The sequence below is a fragment of the Protopterus annectens genome, chromosome 1.part1 (assembly GCF_019279795.1).
Source record: "Protopterus annectens isolate FY-2018-M chromosome 1.part1, PAN1.0, whole genome shotgun sequence".
Taxonomy (NCBI): Eukaryota; Metazoa; Chordata; order Ceratodontiformes; family Protopteridae; genus Protopterus; species Protopterus annectens.
This window is the reverse complement of record NC_056726.1, coordinates 321,754,525-321,774,675: the sequence shown is the minus strand read 5'-3', so window position 1 is coordinate 321,774,675 and position 20,151 is coordinate 321,754,525. Positions and strand designations below refer to the sequence as shown.

The 20,151-nt window shown below is 41.6% G+C and overlaps 1 protein-coding gene across 2 annotated transcripts in view; it reads left to right on the top strand.

The window, feature by feature from the left end:
* Positions 1-20,151, top strand: part of WDR7 (WD repeat domain 7) — a 3,592,087-nt gene that overhangs the window by 225,717 nt on the left and 3,346,219 nt on the right. For both annotated transcript variants that reach the window (XM_044074906.1, XM_044074897.1), the window contains exon 5: positions 19,107-19,183. In XM_044074906.1, coding sequence (XP_043930841.1) covers positions 19,107-19,183 — 77 coding nt within the window. The remainder of the gene's footprint in view (positions 1-19,106; positions 19,184-20,151) is intronic.

The following is a 20,151-nucleotide window of genomic DNA, read 5'->3' as shown; positions in this document are numbered from 1 at the left end:
GCAGAGGTTAGTGAAAAGTTGAGAACAGTAGAGTAGAGTAGATAGGAGGTGGGATCTGGCTGTGGCTAGTCTGGCATTTTGAGTAAGGTAAGGTTTGGCCCTATATAGAGCACCAAGGTTGATGTAAACTTTCTTAATCGTGAGTGATATGTGTTTGTTGAATGTTAGGTTGTTGTCTATTGTGACACCAAGTAGTTTTGTTTGGTTAACTGGTTCTGTTATAGTGCCATTAGTGGAGTAAATGGAAAGAGGAGGTGGTTTTGCTTTGGATTTCCTGTTGGAGAAGATCATTAATTTTGTTTTGCTTGGGTTTATGATGAGCTGAAGTTCATTTAGGTGATTTTCAATATCGAGTAATTACTTTTGCAGTTTATCTTGGAGTTCTTGGGGTGTGGGAGCAGAGCAAATAAGAGTAGCATCGTCAGCATATTGAATGATAGAAGCAAATTTAGTGGCAGTGTTTAGACTATTTGTGAATATAATAAAATGGAGAGGGCCAAGGATGGAACAGTGAGGAACCCCAGTGGAGACTGGGAGTAGTGTGGAGAGTTTATTATCCCATTTAGTTGCCTGTTATCAATTAGTAAGGTAGCTAAAGAACCAGCTGAGAGCTGTAGAGTTGAGGTTGAAGGAGGCTAGAGTGTTTAGTAGTAGTTGGTGGGATACCATATCAAAAGCTTTGGACGTATCAAGGAATATAGTAGAGACTAGTTGTCCATTGTTTTTGAGGAGGTTGATGTAGTTAGTGAAACTTATGAGGGCTGTGGAGGTACTGTGTTTTGGGCGGAAGCTGTGAATTAGGTAAGAGGTTATTTGTAGTGAGGTCATCTAGGAGCTGCTTATGGATACATTTCTCTAAGATTTTGGCTAGGGGTGAGAGAATGGCAATGGGCCGATAATTATAGAGATCTTTAGATGGGCCTCCCTTGTGGAGAGGGATGATGGTGGATTCTTTCAGAAAACATTTATTAAGGCCATCTCTTTGTTCTCCCACAGCCAGTAACCACAACTGCAATTACCATGGTTGCTTCCCAGATTGGGTGGGGTGGTCATTTCTTGGGAAGGACAGTCCAGGGTGTGTGGTCCCTGAATGAGACCAATTTGCACATCTATATCCTGGAAATGAGAGCAGTCCTTCTAGCTTTGCAGGCTTTTCAAGATGTTCTCCCTCATGGATAATTCTGATACAAACAGAACATGGTGATAGTCTGGTACAACGACAAATGGGGGGAACCAGATCTTATCTATTGTGTCGAGAGGCTATGAGAGTGTGGCAGTAGGTGATGTCTTCTGGTCGTTTTCTTATGCCAACTCACATACCAGGGAAAACAGGTTCATTTTGATGTCTCTTGAGTAGTCTGTCAATCAAAGAGTGGCGGAAAGGATCTTCTGTCAGTGGGGCCAGCCATGTTGCAGTCTTTTTGCTTTTCCCCTCAACAACAAATGCAGCAGGTTCTTCACCCTGGCCGCCCTCCACAGGGGAAGTCACAGAGGGATGCTTTAGTCCATGACTGGCCTTCTCTATGCTTACCCTATGTGCTACTTATCCCGAGATTTTTACAGAAACCATTTTGGTTGAAGAGCACAGTCATATTCATTGTGCCTTTTTTGACCTCCTCAAGTTTGGGCCCCCTTCCTGTGGACCCACGTCCAGATCTTCTGTTTCACCCAGTAGGGATGAAACACCCAGGCATCAATGGCCTCAAGCTGACCACATGGTTTCTCCAGTTCCAGTGATGGCTGGACAGTCCAGGCTTTCCTCCCCAGTCCAGCATATTCTTTTATCCTCTTAGAAGCTTTCTACTAGGAAAATTTACAAAAGTAAATGGAAAAGATTTTCAGTTTCGGCTCTTCAGAGAGACCTGAACCCCTTTTCCACCCTAGACTCAGCAGTTCTTAATTGTCTGGCTTCAATTTTTAACAATGGGGCAAGTTATTCTGCTATTAAAGTTCAGTTAGTGGCCATTTCTAATTTTCATTCAGATGAAAATTATTCCTCTTTGGCTTTTTTGAAATTGAGCAAGGCCTTCCTTAAGGATACTTTTTTACTTAGGTATCCAGTTAAATATCCTATTCCCCCCATGGAATTTGACTGTTCTGTTACAGGCTCTTACCGTACCTCCTTCTGAGCTTTTGGCTAAGACTCACCTTAATTTTTTGTTCTGGAAAATATTTTTCTGGTTGCTATCACTTCTGCTAGATGAGTATCTGAACTCCAAGCTTGATCTCCACACTTGACCTTCCATAAGGATAGGATGTCATTATGTATGAACCCATCTTTTTTTTTTTTTTTTTTTTTTTTTTTAACGTATGATGGCTTCCAAATCCAACATAAATCAGGTCATCCATTTACCGGTGTTCTTTCCAAAATTCTCAAAAGGGAATATATGCCGCTTCTTTTGGACATACATCAGCAGCTTAGATTTTATCTGTGCAGATCCCTAAATTTTAGGAAGACTAACCAATTATTAATGTCTTCGAAGAACAAATTAGGTAAAGCAGTTTCTAAAGTGACCCTGGTAAATGGTTGACTGATTGTATATCCTTTGTTTATAAAGAAAGAGGTTTATCTTTACCTAAGTCCCCCAAATCACATTCCACGAGGTCTGTAGCCACTTCTTCAGCTTTTTGGTCAAGTGTGCCTATATATAATATTTGTGCAGCTGCCACTTGGTGTAATACTCATACCTTTATTGCTCATTACAAGTTAGACATACTTTCCAGAAATAGGGCAACATTTGGTTCTGCTGTACTTTGCAATATCCTTCCATGAGGACCACCCAAGGTTCATCTAGCTATGGACTCGTGTCCCATCATTTGAGAATGAATGAAAATGACATCAGATACAGAAGTTATGTACTCACTGTAATGATGCATCTATGTTGTCCATTTTCGTTCTTCCTCAACTCCCAACCCTCTTGCTTTTCTTCCTAGTGGAACTTGAGATGTCCCTTTGGGATCCCACCTGTTTCATGTTTGGGATCCGTGCCTATATTTTCTCTTTACATAATTATATAGTGTCATGTATATGTTAGAGTGGGTGTAGTAAACTCAGTCTGAGTTATACCAGAATGCTGATGCATTAGAGATAAAGGAAGGAGCTTGAGAGCTGGATTTGTGAATCTAGTAAAAGTGGCTGAGTCAGATCCCAGACCCATCAGTTGAGGAAGAATGAAAATGGGCAACATGGATGTATCATTATGGAGAGTACATCACTTTTATTTTTCCTGTTTTAAGTTAAACCTGCCCTCTCTTCCAACTGTGGGAATTCCAGAAGTCTTCACTGACATAAAACCTTGATGTCGAGTGAGCACAAAAAGACTATTAAAATGGTTTGATGAAAATTGTATCTCAGGCAACTGAAAAAGTAAGAAAGACATTTTTGAGTTGCACAAGGACTGGCAGCTGCTATATCCCCACCATCATTTTTGGAGTGTTTTTTAAAATGTTACTTGGAGTTCCATGCACACAAAATGCTGCTGAAGTGTGACATTGAATATTTAGAAGCCTGCTGAGCAAACAACCAGTATTACCGCCTGAAGTGCTTCATGTGACACATGCTGGGCAAGAAATGACCTCAGAGAAAGTATCCCACTGGGGGTCAGCTAGACAATGTATGGAAGCATGAGAAACGATTACATATACTTCAAAAATTCATGACCAACAGTACCGAAGAGTACTTCTGTGCTGTAACACATACTGAATAGAACTACATGAAATGATACATTGCCCCCAAACAAGAAAATCCAGAAACATGTATTTGATATTACTGTTTCCTTTTATACTTTATGTACACTTTTTTAATCATAACTTTAGTAAATTTTTCTTCAACACACACAAAAGTAACCTGTGTTGCAGTAACATTAACAGTCATGTTGTCACTTTGCTTGATATACTCTCTGACGAGATCAGTGAAGTTGACAAATTAAGTCATTAATCATTGTAGTATCTCAAGTAAATCAAAATCTGTAAGCATTATCATATTCAGAAACAAGTTCTGCAAAATCCATTAAATATGGCTATTTGCGGTACACTTAACATATAAAATATTTAAGATTACATCTCCATTATTAAACAGATTTTTTTCTCTGCACAGAAGTTTGCATCGTTTATACTTACCAAGCAACAGAGACCTAAGTAGACATCCAAATTCAGCTGTATATATGCACAAGCACCTGTTACATTGAGCCTGCATACATGAGCTTATATATAAAGGGGAAAACAGCAGATGAGCTTCAGTAGTGTTTCCATTCATAAGATATTGTCTGATATGATTCTGTTTAAAAGTCTGTGTGTGGAAAAGACAGGGTGCTAATCCTTTAAGTAAAACAAAAATTAAAATAAGTCAAATGCTGTGAAATGATGTGATGCAGAATTGAAGGTATGGCTTTCTCAGGGCAAGGTAAAGGAGATAACAACTGTCATGGTGGAAATCGGTCCACCACCACAAGTTAACAAAATAGTACCTTAGGGCTCTGATGTACACATATAATGTATTTTAACAGCACCTCATGTGGAAGTTTGCAAGGGAACACATCACTGAGTATTACAGAATATCTGGTATCTGGGATCAGTAAGCTTTAATTCTGATCCTGAAATCTGTGAAGATAGAGATGGGAGTTACTTTGATAACAGATCTTATCATTAAGCACCACTGTTTTTCCTCTGTCCCCCCATCAGTATCTTGCAGAAGATGCACTTAACTGTGTGAAGAACATGATTCAGAAACTTCAGTTCAGGTTACTAATCTCCACAGGAAAGATCACTTGACATTAACCACAAAAGAGAGCATGCAAGCAGTCTGCATGATACTTGGAGTTATTTGGCAGCAATTTGCAGCCCCTGCCCCCATACACAGATATTAGCATGGGTAAAACTGCTGTGGTGTAGAACATCAGCAAGCAGGGAAGCATAAGGTCTTTCCAGCTTTGCTGTAAAATGGGGTTACCCCATAACTGGCAGTCCATCATAACTTTATTCCTGATGGCAGTCTTTCTTCCATGCAAACAAAATATATGGGGGGAATTCCCTTAATAAACTTACAAGTGATAGCAGAGTACTTCATACTTTTATCAGTTACTGAATCTTTAGGGCATGTCAAATTTGAGCTTGTTTGCTGGGCATTTGAATGTGCAAGTTCAAGGTTCTCTTTCCTAACTCATCATCCAAACACTTGGAAGCTGAATGTCTTTAATATCTTCTTATTTTTTTAGGGTCAGGAATTAATTAATGCCTTCCCTCCAGTTTCATTAATTTGGAGAGTAATTTTGAAAATAGAAGTAGACAAAGCAGAATTGATAATAGCCCCAACTTGGCCAAGGCAGCCATGATTTTCTTTGCAAATGCAACTCTGTGCCTATTGACCTTTTCAGCTACCTGTGGTCAAAACTTTGTTTACAGAGTAGCAATGCTCCCAAGCTGAAGTTAGCCAGTCTTTCGGCTTAGACAGTAAGGTACTGATTCCTAACTTTAAAACATTCTTACCAAGGGTAATAAAACTCCTGAAAGAAACCGAGGACCATATCAAGGAAGTAATGCATTCAGTAGTGGAACATAAGCATATATGCCACTAAAGATGTCCTTCATGGATGCATCTGCAGTCATAACAACTGGGTTGTCCTGTCGTCAGGCAGCCCTTCAGTCGGCCGGATTCCAAAGTCCGGGTCCGGCTTCGGCTGATGTCGCACTTCACCCGACGTCATCTCTGTTGGTCTTCGGGTATAAAGGCATCAGCCGACGCCATTTTCCTCAGTCTTTCTTGCCGCGTGGCGCCCGAAGCAGAAGCTGTTCGCAAGTGCCGGTCGGTCGGATCCAGAGATTACTTCTACCGAATACTACTTCGAAGACTTCTAAAGCTAAGTACCCCGTTGGGGACTCTTTCTTGCCTCAGCCGATGTCAGAAAAAGTTAATAATTGTTTAACCTGTGGGAAACAAATGCCTCATAAAGATTTCCACTCTTATTGTCTGCCTTGTTTAGGCCCAGCCCACGACGTAGCAGCCTGTTCGGCCTGTGCTTCATTCAACCGACGAACGCTTAGGCGTCGGTCGGAGTTTGCTGAACAGTTTTTCGGTTCTGATTTTGCGTATATTATGCCGTCGGATCTTCCGACTACCCAAACTGCTAAAAAACGCAAAGATAAAGACCGACACTCGCGGTCCGCGGTTTCGGCCGAAACCATGGTTAAGCAAACCGCGAGTGTCTCGGTTTCGGCCGAAACCGAGAAAACTGATCAAAGTACAGCTGAATCTATCACTACCACTGAGGCCCCTGCTACTTCTCTTGAATCGGCCTCAGAAATTTTATCCACTACGGTGGTTGTCACTGACTTATCAGACACCATTCCCTTGGATGTCTCTACCCCAGCATGTGGTGCTGCTAGGCCTCCAGCAGCCATTTCCATTAAGGCCTTTGCCAGGGCTAAAGCAGCCAAAACTACTAAAACAGTGCCTGTTAAACCCCCTACAACCAGGCCCTCTTCTAGTTCACAAATGCTTACTCTGGCAGAAGATTTAATTTCATTAATTAGGGGATCTCAATCTCACCCAGACAGGGCCTCTCAGCCCCCAGAGAAGAGACCTAGGGCAGAGCCCCCCGAGCCTGTGTCCTCTGATGATTCTGCCGATGAATCAGACATAACAGACCAGCCAGAGGCTCCTTTCTCCAATTTTGAAGACTCAGATGCTGAAGAATCCATTCCAGCTGCTTCCCCACCAGAAGAATTCTCCTTTGGGGAAACCTTACATGCCATGCGAGAGCAGTTCCAATGGCAGCAGCAGGATTTCTCAGACTCCAGAAAAGACTTAGGACCTTTCTGCACCTTCCACAGCACAGGCCCTTAGCTATACCTCCTGTTCTCTCTGTGGTGGATGATGCCTTCAATGATGTCTGCTCTGCACCAGATTCTTTACCTCCAGCCCCTGCCAAACCAGACAGATTTTACAGGGTACCAGACACTCATCACCACCTTTACAAGGCCCCACTTGCAGACCCGAAACTATATCCCAGGGTCCCAGGGCAGTAGCGCGACCACAGCTAAAACCCTATTCCTTCTGAAAGGGAAGCCAGGTCATTAGACAGATGGGGCAAAAAGGTCTACACCTCAGCTACTCTCTCAGCTAGAGCTTTAAACTGTCAGTTTCACATGATACAATGCCAAGAGTTTATGCTTGATCAGTTAACAAAAAAGCTATCCTCTGATGAATCTATTGATAAGAAATATGTATTAGAAATGGTAAATAACATACAACAGGTTAGTAACCATTCCTTAAAATGTGGCTATGATGCACTGGAGGCTTCATTTAGATCAGCCTTGACTGGCACAGTGATAAGAAGGCATGCATGGCTAAAGGAACAAGCTTTACCGGATCATGTTAAAGCTAAGTTATTAGATGCTCCTATGGATAAGACCAGCTTGTTTGGTACACCTGCCCAGCAGGTAATGAAGAAAATGGAAGAAAAGGCAAAATCTGTTCAAACGGTTAAAGATTTCTTGCAGGTTGAACCCCCAAGGTATAGCAGGAACTGGCCTGCCAAAATTGGTCCTTTCCTGACTCCACAAGATCCCAAAGGGGCAGGAATAGACGTTCCAGAGGCAGAAACCAATCCAGAGGAGGTGCCTACAGAGGACGACAGTGGCAAGGTAACAACAGAGGCACAGACACAACCACTGCCACTACAACAACACAACCACAGTGACTTAACTCTAAATCCACCTACCAGGGAACAAATAGCAGCTCCATTAGGCGGCAAATTAACCTTATTTTCAAAGAACTGGCACTATATCACAAAAGACAAGTGGATTTTACAAACCATAGATCAAGGTTACCGGTTCCACCACACTTTACCAGTCAAAAGAGGAATGCCAAATCTACCTCCAAATCAAAAAACAGAGGCTCTACAACAGATAATGCAGTTAGCAAACATGAGAGCTGTGGAAAGAGTGCCAACAACAGAACAAGGAAAGGGATTCTACTCCAGACTATTCCTAGTTCCAAGAAAGGAAAAAAGTTGGAGACCTATTCTCGACCTGTCCACCTTAAATACATACATCATTGTCCCAAAATTCAAAATGCTGACCCTACAGCAACTTCTTCCCATGCTGGGCAAGGAGTGTTGGCTGGTAACTCTAGATCTCAAGGAGGCATACCTGCACGTCCCCATTCGACCAATCTGCAGAAGATACCTCAGATTTCTTGCAGGATCAGAGCATTATCAATTCTCAGCATTGCCTTTTGGCTTATCTACTGCGCCCAGAGTATTCACAAAATGCCTGGCATCAGTAATCGCCCACTGCAGACTACAGGGAATTCAAATTTACCCATACCTGGACGACTGCCTGCTACAAGGGGACAACAAAAGCAAGCTGACAACAGATTTACAAAGGGTCATTTACTTGCTACAAGCACTGGGATACACAGTCAATTTACAAAAATCAAGGCTGATACCATCCCAAACAAGGACATTCTTGGGCGCGGAATTAGACACAGTAAAACAAATGGCATTCCTAACTGCAGAAAAACAAAAAGAACTCCCTCTTTACTTCTTGGCACTAACAAAACAGAACAAGTTAACAGCAAGAAAAGTACTGCAGGCCTTGGGCTTCATGGCATCATGCATAATCTTGGTCCCACTTGCCAGACTACATATGAGAAAACTACAGTGGTACCTAAAGAACTTATGGTCCCAACACAGACACAGCCTAGAAACAGAAATTCCACTAATTCCATGCTTAAAACAGGAGTTCCTATGGTGGGCTCAAGCATGCCAGTCAAACCCAGGGCTACCCTTTCGCAGATGTCAAGCAAGCCAGACCATCACAACAGACGCTTCAGACCTAGGATGGGGGGCCCACATGCTGGACAAATGCGTGCAAGGATTGTGGACGCGGGATCAACTTCACCTGCACATCAACCTAAAAGAAATGCTGGCAGTAAAACTGGCAATCCAAAAGTTCAGACCATTTCTCAAAGAGGGCCAGTTGATGATAAGGACAGACAACACCACAGTCATGTGGTACATCAACAAGCAGGGAGGCACTCATTCATACCCCCTATGCAGAATGACTTTGGAGCTGTGGAACCTGGCACTCAGCTACAACATCCAGTTACAGGCAATATTTGTACCGGGAAAAGAAAATACTCTAGCAGACATATTAAGCAGAACCACATCGGATGCCCACGAATGGATGCTACACCCGGACATCTTCAAGACCATTTCAAAGAAATGGGAAATGCCTCAGATAGATCTATTCGCTTCCCCTCTCAATCACCAGCTCAAAAAATTCTGCACAAGGACATTCCACCCACTAGCATGGAAAGTGGATTCGCTCTCCTTCAGCTGGAAAGGCCTAACAGCATATGCATTCCCACCTCTTCCCTTGATACACAAGGTATTACTAAAAATCAAGGAAGAACGTCCAAGGATAATCCTGATAGCTCCAAACTGGCCAAGACAACACTGGTACCCACTGCTGAGGAGCATGTCTCGAACAATATGTGGCCAATACCCTGATGCCTTTGATGTTAACTCAGAACAACTACAGCATCATGCATCCAAACCTAAAAGCGTTGCAACTGACTGCATGGAACATCACATAGCAGCAGCTAATCCAGAACTTTCCCAAAGAGTTAAAGACATTATTCTTGAAGCCCGCAGACCTTCAACAAGAAGGAACTATGCAGGAAAATGGAAAAGGTTTGTCATTTGGAGTACTGAAAGAGGAAAAGATGTGTCAAACATAGATATGCCTAACATTCTGGAGTATCTGGCAGAACTTCTACATTCAGGCCTGTCCTACTCCTCCATCAAGATACATGCATCAGCTATATCAGCAGAATACAGCTTTGATCCACCTGTTTTTTCACACCCTTTACTCAGGCAGTTCCTCAGAGGAATCAAGAATGTAAAATCTCCAAGGAAACCACCATTGCCAGCTTGGGACTTGAACTTTGTGCTAGAAAAGTTGACACTATCACCCTTTGAACCAGCAGCAACAGCAGACCTACAGCATCTATCGTGGAAAACGGCCTTCCTACTGGCAATAACCTCAGCCAGGAGGGTTTCTGAACTTCAGGCCCTAATGGCAGTACAACCCTTCCTAATCTTCCACCAAGATAGAGTGTCCATGAGGACTAATCCTACATTTATGCCTAAGGTGGTATCCAGAGTGTCTTTAAACCAGGCAATCCACCTACCTACCTTCTTTCCCAACCCACAAAACAGAGGGAAAGAATACTGCATACCTTGGATGTACATAGACAGCTACGCTACTACTTGGACAGAACAAAAGTAGCAGAAAAACTGACCAGCTTTTTGTAGCCTATGCAACAGGAAGGGAAGGAAAAGCTATTTCCAAACAGACAATCTCCAAATGGATAGGAAATTGCATACGATTCTGTTACTCCTTCCATGGAAAACCAATTCCACAGAACATAAGACCTCATTCTACAAGGGCACAGCCACTACCACAGCCTTCTTACGAGGAGTGGCAACCAAAGACATTATTGAGGCGGCTACTTGGACCTCCGTGCATACATTTGCCAAGCATTATAATTTGCCTCTATATTCCAGATCCCGAGCAGGGTTTGCCACTGCTGTACTGCAAGGGATCCTAAACACACCATAATCTAGTTTTTCCTCCTCCCTAGTTGGCTATGGTATTCTACCCAGTTGTTATGACTGCAGATGCATCCATGAAGGACATAGTACAGTTTTGTACCTACCATAAATGTAGATGTCCGAACTGGATAGCATCTGCAGTCAGGATTACCCTCCCTCCTCCCCTCTGTGGTACTCCTAGGGTGTTTACCCTCCTAATAGCTAGCTGGTGGGGAGTCTTTTATGGTGTATTTGTTTGTATATATGTACATACATGCTTATTTTTGTGTTTACCTCTATCTTTTTGGAAACATTGGCATTTATCCAAATTTTAGCCTTCAAGAGGGCTACTGGCATCTGGGGCAAGAAACACTGAGGAAAATGGCGTCGGCTGATGCCTTTATACCCGAAGACCAACAGAGATGACGTCGGGTGAAGTGCGACATCAGCCGAAGCCGGACCCGGACTTTGGAATCCGGCCGACTGAAGGGCTGCCTGACGACAGGACAACCCAGTTGTTATGACTGCAGATGTTATCCAGTTCGGACATCTACATTTATGGTAGGTACAAAACTGTACTTTTCTTGTAGGACTGGCAGGTCATAAGCTTGACAGGCAAACATGCATATATTAAAAGCTTTTTTTTGGTATAATAGCAACCCTTTTAACTCCTCGGTTCTAAGACATTTGGACTATTTCTGCCATCTGTGTGAAGCTAATATGTCTGCTGTGCAGTTCCAGTGCATATCTTTTACTGTATTAGCCCTTATTATTACATTCCTTCAACTAATTGTTTATCTATCAGTTTGAAGTTTATCTGTGGAGTTCTCCTTTTAAGACCTTAAAAGAAAAATTATGCCACTGTGAGAATTAATATTTGTTATGAAAAAGATAATTTTTATCCCACTTGAATCAGCAGATTCATAGACTTAAAGTATCTCTCATGGAAGTATCTCTTCTTGGTAGCAGTCACATCCAGGGAAGCATCTCCAAGTTGCAGGCTTTAACTTGCACTCCCCATAGGCATTGTTTCACAGTGAAAAAATTTTACAAAAGTGATTTCTTTTGTTGGCAAAAGTTGTATCAGCTCTCTGCTTGAACCTGTCACTTAAATTGCCTGTATCTTACCCTGTCAGAGTGCGGAGAACATTTGTTACACACATGGTGTGTTTACACACATTTAAGATGCTCAGTTCAGCTACCACTATTTTACCCAATAAGAATGCTGGAAGACATTGTTAAATGTCTCGGGTGTTTACAAGCATTGAAAATGTTGTTGTTGTTGTGTCTTTTGGCTTATGTTAGGGGTCGCCACAGCGGAACTCCGGTCCGCTAATGTTTGGTAGTGGATTTTGACGTGCCAAGTTACCAGCCCTGACTCACAACCTTCAACGAAGGCACACCCATTCACGCATGCCTCCACACAGAAGACGCTCTAGCTGAGAATCGATCGTGACAACGTCTTGCTGTGAGGCGACAGCGCTACCGCAGCACCACTACACAGCATTGAAAATACTTTATGAAAAGAAGTTGTTTTTTTAGAAAACCTACATTTTGAGTGGTACTTGCATGTCATCCTTTTGTCTGCATGGGTTGTCATCTAGTGCTGTGCCTTCCTTCCACATCCGTAATTGAATAATGTGCTGTAGGTGAATGATGATTCTCTAAATTACCCACAGAAGTGCATGTTGTATGTATGTGTGAATGTTGGTATGGTTTCTACTGTGGTTTAGCCCTTATTTAAGATTAGTTCATTACCCTGAATGCATTGGTTCTGGTTCTGAGTTGGTTTAAGTGAGTGATTTGAGAATGAATGATTATCAAAGTTTTGTTTCCATTAAGAAAGGACTGGAGGATCCTTTCTTATGATAGAGTCAGAAATATGTTGCAAAGGCCTGCTCAGTTTAATTTTCTAAGTACTGCAGAAATGTCTGGATTATAATTCAGAAATGTTTTCACTTGGGGATATATTGGACCCAGCGTCTTGGGCTGCTGTCCATATATTCATTAAACACTGCAAGCTGGAAGTCTGATCTAGTGGTCGGACATTGTTTGGCAAAGCATTACTACAGGAGAGTCTTTTAATTATCCACCTCCCAGGGGTTATGTTTAACTGCTGGGGACACTTCCAAGATGTTATGATCTCCCGCTTCAGTGATCCTCCCTGAGGTAATGTAATGTGGTTGTGTGAGATGCTTGCCATAACAGTATGTCATTGAAAACATAGTATTTCCTCCCTTCCTGTTCTGTTCATGCTTGCATTTCTTATTAGTAGTGCATTCTTAGTGTGGTCATTATACTGCTATGCGCATAACTAGAATGTCAGTTATACTTTTGCCTGGCATATGTACCATTTTATATGAGACTTATTTCCTATCGCAGAGGGAAAATGACCAGTGTCCACTTTTTTCAACCATATAGATCCTTCTGCCTCAGACAATAAAATGAATACATTGAGATTTTTTTGTGTAAGGGCCAGTCTGCATTCCTGTGTATCACTCTCTAATTATGCTACCTCTGAGGTCCAACATACTGGTAGAAAGGGGAAACACATATATTCCGTTTTCTGTAAAGTGATGTGAACTTTGAGATAGTTTATTTAATGTCTAGGGGATGTGGAGGCAGCTGGTATCTATGATCCTGATTGTCTCAGAATCTCACTATGTTAAAGGGGATGTAGGATGGTGAGAGTGTGTAACAAGTTAAAACAGTGTGGTATAGATAACTCAGTGGTTATATTAAAGGCACATGCATGTGTGTAAATACATGCATGTATGTGTATATATGCACACATCAGCAAACAGATTGTCAACAGTGGCTGTATTAAAGCTGCTTATCAAATTTTGAAGTACCTAAATTCTAGGGCAAGCTCTACCAAGGATCCTGCACAGGGGAAGTACCTGTCTTGCGACATTCCAACGGTTGACAAAACAGGTGTTGCCCTGACAGTGCTGATCAAATGGTTGCTCAACAGCTCAACACCCTAAACTGAAACCTTATATACATAAGTATACACAGATCCAAAAGATGAGCATGTACAAAACTAAGAAGAACCTCAAGTGGTGCACAGAGTTGAAATCAAATAATATCGTTGGTGCAGAGCACTAAAAAGCACTGACTTGTTAATGAACTGCTTCTTGTGCCAATGGTAGGGGGTTTGAATTGTTGCAACTTTATTTGTTTACTGTGTGATCTTGAGCAAGTTGTTTAACCAGACAATGCTGTGTAACAGTTGGAAATATGGACTAGGCTGCTTAGTGGTCTCTTGGGCTGCATGCCTAGTAACTACCTCTTCTTCTTCTTTCGGCTGCTCCCGTTAGGGGTTGCCACAGCAGATCAACTGTTTCCATTTCTTCCTGTCCTCTGCATCTTGCTCTGTCACACCAACCACCACCTGCATGTCCTCTCTCACCACATCCATAAACCTTATCTTAGGCCTTCCTGTTTTCCTGTTACCTGGCAGCTTCATCCTTAGCATCTTTTTCCCAATATACTCTGCATCCCTCCTCAGCACATGTCCATACCAACATAATCTTGCCTCTCTGGCTTTGTCTCCAAACCTTCCAATCTGGGCTGACCCTCTAATATACTTATTCCTAATCTTGTCCATCCTCGTCACACCTAGTGCAAATTGTAACATCTTCAACTCTGCCACGTCAAGCTCTGACTTCTGCCTTTTTATCAATGCCACTGTCTCCAACCCATATAATATAGCTGGTCTCACTACCCTCTTGTAGACCTTCCCTTTCACTCTTACAGGTACTCGTCTGTCACAAATCACTCCTGACACTCTTCTCCACCCACTCCATCCTGCCTGTACTCTCTTCTTCACCTCTCTTCCACACTCACCATTACTCTGAACTGTTGATCCCAAGTATTTAAACTAATCCAACTTCGCCACCTCTACTCTCTGCATCCTCACCATTCCTCTATTCTCTCTACCTCTCCAGGGTCTCCTCCACCTGTTCCCTGTTTTCACTACAGATCACAATGTCATCTGCAAACATCATAGTCCACGGGGACTCCTGTCTGATCTCGTCTGTCAACCTGTCCATCACCATTGTAAATAAGAAAGGGCTCAGAGCTGATCCTTGATGTAATCCCACCTCCACCTTAAACGCATTCGTCATTCCCACCGCAGACCTCACCACTGTCACACTACCCTCGTACATATCCTGTACCACTCTTACATACTTCTCTGACACTCCCAACTTCCTCATACAATACCACAACTAATCTCTAGGCACCCTGTCATATGCTTTCTCTAAATCCACAAAGACACAATGCAATTCCTTCTGACCTTCTCTGTACTTCTCCATCAACACTCTCAGAGCAAATATCGCATCTGTAGTACTCTTTCCTGGCATGAAACCATACTGCTGATCACTAATCATCACCTCCCTTCTTAACCTAGCTTCCACTACTCTTTCCCTTAACTTCATGCTGTGACTGATCAATGTAATCCCTCTGTAGTTACTACAGCTCTGCACATCACCCTTATTCTTAAAAATCGGTACCAGAACACTTTTTCTCCATTCCTCAGGCATCCTCTCACTTTCCAAGATTTCATTAAACAATCTAGTTAAAAACTCCACTGCCATTTCACCTAAACACCTCCATGCTTCCACAGGTATGTCATCTGGACCAACAGCCTTTCTGTTCTTCATCCTCTTCATAGCTATCCTTACTTCCTCCTTGCTAATCCACTACACTTCATGATTCACTATCCGGATATCATCCAACCTTCTCTCCCTCTCATTCTCTTCATTTCAGCCCCTCAAAGTACTCTTTCCATCTGCTCAACACACTCTCCTTGCTTGTGAGTACGTTTCCCTCATTATCCTTTATCACCCTTACCTGCTGCACATCTTCACTAGCTCGGTCCCTCTGTCTAGCCAATCGGTACAGGCCCTTTTTTCCCTCCTTAGTGTCCAACCTTTTATACAACTCTTCATATGCCTTATCCTTAGCCTTCACTCTCTCTTTGCCATGCACCTCATCTCCTTATACTCTTGTCTACTTTCTTCATCTCTCTGACAGTCCCACTTCTTCTTCGCCAACCTCTTTCTCTGTATACTCTCCTGTACTTCCTCATTCCACCACCAGGTCTCCTTTTCCTCCTTTCTCTTTCCAGATGTCACACCAAGCACCTGTCTAGCCATCTCTCTTACTAGCTTTGCTGTAGTTACCCAGCTATTCGGTTACTCTTCACTGCCACCCAGTGCCTGTCTTAACCCTTCCCTGAACATCACCTCACAATTACCCCTTTTCAGTTTCCACCATTTGATCCTTGGTGCTGCCCTCACACTCATCCTCCTCTTCTTGATCACCAATGTCATCCTACAAACCACCATCCTATGCTGCCTAACTACACTTTTCCCTGCCACCACTTTACAGTCTCCAGTCTCCTTCAGACTGGCCCTTCTACATAAGATATAATCCACCTGTGTGCATCTTCTTCCACTCTTGTATGCCACCCTATGCTCCTCCCTCTTGTTAAAATACGTATTCAGCACAGCCATGTCAATCCTTTTTGCAAAATCCACTACCATCTGACCTTCTGCATTCCTTTGCTTAACACCATACCTACCCATCACTTCCTCATCCCCTCTGTTCCCTTCACCAACATGCCCATTGAATTCTGCTCCAATTACCAGTCTCTCACCCTTGGGTACAGTCATCACCACTTCATCCAACTCGCTCCAAAATTTTTCTTTCTCATCCATCATACACCCAACTTGTGGAGCATATGCACTAACAACATTCATCATTACACCATCAATTTCCAGCTTCATAAACATCACTCTATCTGACACTCTTTTCACCTCCAAAACACTCTTAGCATACTGTTCCTTCAGGATAATGCCTATGCCATTTCTCCTCCCATCCACCCCATGATAAAACAATTTGAAACCGCCTCCGATACACCTAGCCTTGCTCCCCTTCCATCTGATCTCTTGCACACACAATATACCAACCTTCCTTCAGTCATCATATCAGCTAGCTCTCTCCCTATACCAGTCATACTGCCAACATTCAAAGTTCCGGCCCTCACTATCACAGTCCTAGCCTTTACCTGCCTTCGGGCATGCCTTCCCCCTCTTCTCCTCCTTCGGCCAACAGTAGCCTAATTTCCGCCAGCACCCTGTTGTCCAACAGTACTGGTGGTGGTCGTTGTTAACCCGAGCCGGTATGTATATCTGTACTGTTGTCTGCATGTATGATTTGGCAAAATTTTATGCCGGATGCCCTTCCAGACGCAACCCTCCCCATTTATCCAGGCTTGGGACCAGCACAAAGAAATGCACTGGCTTGTGCATCCCCAGTGGCTGGGTTGCCTAGTAACTACCTATGAACCTAAAAGAGCAGCAGCAGTGGTATCTAAAATAATACCCAGATTTCATTAAAGGCAACTGCCACCCACAACAGACCTGTTTGCCCCCCTGCTTTTTCACTGTTGTGAGGTGAAAGGAAACAGAATCAGTTGTATAATTAAGAATAAAATGTTCAAGTTCAGCAACGAATAAAAAATCATGATGCAAATTGGTGAAAACAAACAATTCATGGCAATGGAAATCCCATAAAAATGCATCACAAATGTGCGAGTTTGTAATGTAGTAGTAGCAGCAGCAAATACTTAAACAAATATATAAATGAAAGTTCCTAAATAAAATATTTGAACACAAAATCATTAATTTAGAAAATAGAATTGACTGAAAAAGTGTGTAACTGCTTACTAAAACAGAATTGGTGTGTTAAAACTACATAATCCAGCAGCAGTAACCAAATGGAACTTAGTGGCTCAGTTAAAAAATGTTTCCAGCAAATATGTGTGTGTGTGTGTATTTGAATGTATACACACACAAATTTATACATACACAGGAATACACATCCCTGTATATAGTGTGTGTGTATTTGTTTATGTATATGTGTGTGTGTGTGTGTGTGTGTGTGTGTATATATATGTATGTATATATATATATATATATATATATATATATATATATATATACACATGCATAAAAACAAAAGATTAAAAGGTCACACAGACAAACCATTCAGTAAAATCTGCAAGAAATACCCAGCCATGCAGTTTCACTGTGTGATACCTTAAACCTCCTATAACAGAGGCAGGCCTATAGGATATGTGAAAATGGACCCATAACGAAATAGTGTTTCAGCTTCATGGCTTATGAATGCCCATCATTTTTTACTTTTTAAGATTTTATGGGTACATTAAGGCCAATAAAGCCAAACTCCACTAGTTGTGGATATGTATGTTTGGCCTTTTAAATGACCTCACGAATACAGCATAAGTGAATTGTTTGGCTATACTTTAGAAACACAAAACAAGCCTGGTGTCCGTAAACATTAAGGTGCCTGCAAAATATCTCAACTGACATACAAACTAAATGGTAGAAAGGGCACACAGACAAACCATTCAGTAAAGACTGCAAGAAAAACCCCAGCCAAGCTAGAATTTTCACTGTATGATGCCTTAAGCCTCCTGTAATGGAGGCCTGTGGAATGTATGTAAATGACCCCTTAAGGAGATACACTAATTCAGCTGTATAGCTTATGAATGCCTATGACTTTTTAGTTTTTAAGTCCTTATGGATATAGTCAGGCCATTATGTACGTGTATGTGTTCATCTGAAAATGTGTCCGAATATTAGTGTGTGTGTGTGTGTGTATACATGTATACAGAGAGACCAGCTGTTCTAAAGTATCTTGCCTCAAAGAATTAAAGAATCTCAGAATATATTAACCTACATTATTGTGAGACCAGGGATGGCCTCCTCAGGAGATTAAAACAGTCACAGTAGAAATGGCTGGTTCTATCACAGCTTTATTATTTTAAGTAAATTCATATACTATGATTTACTGCAAAATGACCTGTTCTTGAAGATGCATTTTTAAGGAGAATACCTTACACAACTCACTTACCTGTGCTATATTCTGTCGACTGTAGTTCCTCCTTACTGTGAGGTCATCACTTTGAGACATAATCTACAATCTTGCATAGGTTTCATCTCTGTCTGCTAGTTGATGGTTGTGCTTGTTTCCGGATCCTTTATAGCTTTATAGAAATGTATGCATTTTAGTTTTTTGAGATATGTTTTCTCTGTATTGGTAACATTATTTTATAAAGAATTAGTGCTGCAGTGATTATTATAATTGTATGTTAAATAATGATTATCATAATTGGTGTTTGATGGAAGAAGAAGATAATTGGTGTTTGATGAATAATTGGTGGAAATTTAACTGATGTAGACTGGCAAAATATTCAGTAGCCGAGTTTACAGACATTTAGCATTTGTACTAAAATGATTGGAAAAAAAGGAAGACAGGAGTGTAGATGGTAATAGTCACTTTTCTGTTGACCATTTCCCTTTTGGTACGAGTGCATAGTCATGGGACATAAACAGGTTATAAGCAACATTTACATACATTAGTTAGATTTTTTTTTAATTTAGACATTAATCATTGTTGATTACTTTATTTCAGAGGATACAGTTGTAGCTGTTTCGGTGACTGGCATCTTGAAAGTATGGATTATTACTGCAGAAGTGAGTCGTATTCAGGTAATGAAATCCTACAGCTCTCATAAGAACTGAATGTGGGGTATGTTAGTGCAAAGTTCAACTTCTTCAAGACCTCATCTAAAAAATAATTCTTGTAAACTATTAATCTAGGTTTCCTATCCCCTGGCCCATGTACAAAAAATGGGTAAAAATGGGGTTGATGCCAGTGTTGATTTTGTATCCCATTATGTGTGTTCATATTTTTAATTTTTAAAGAATTGCTTTAACAGGGATGTATATTATTCACGTTATATGTCACAGTTACCACATTTCTCTAGAGTGGACATTTCATTAAAATATAGTGAACATTTATTGAGATCATGAGAAACTTAGAGAGAAGTCAGCAAAATAGTGAGTCTGAGTGCCGCAATGTAAGAAATATCTCATGTAACCTTAAAGAAACTTTGTTATATAGAAAATGGATAGAGATGCTGACCTCCTGTAAGCGATATACAATTCCCTAGGCAGCGCAGGGTCTATATTAAATCACTGAATGCTTAAAAAAGTGAACGGTGATTGATCGACCCTATGTAAGCTAAAGCTTACAATGTTGAAGTGTCAGAACAGCGATTAATCGCTGTTCCAATAAAAATCAATTTCAAACATTGCATTAAGTGGGGGGCTTCACCCCCCCCCCACCTCCTACTTAAATATACCAACGCCGAGACCGCACTACAGTGCCGAAAATGGCAAATTACCGAAGTGGCCAAGCAAATGCTTTCCCAGGGAAAAAATTTGCTTAACAGCCGCTTCGACATTTTGCATTTTCAGCCTTTTAAATTCGACCAAGACGCATTCGAAAGAATGCGTCTTCGTTCTTCTAATATAGACCCGCAGTGCATACTTTGTTTTGGAGTTGGACATACAAATGGATTGTAAAGTTTGTTAAATGTTTATAAAGGTCACCAGACAAAGGAGGTTGAATGTTCAAGTGCTCAATTGTTAAAAGAAACAGAACTGTAGCAGGA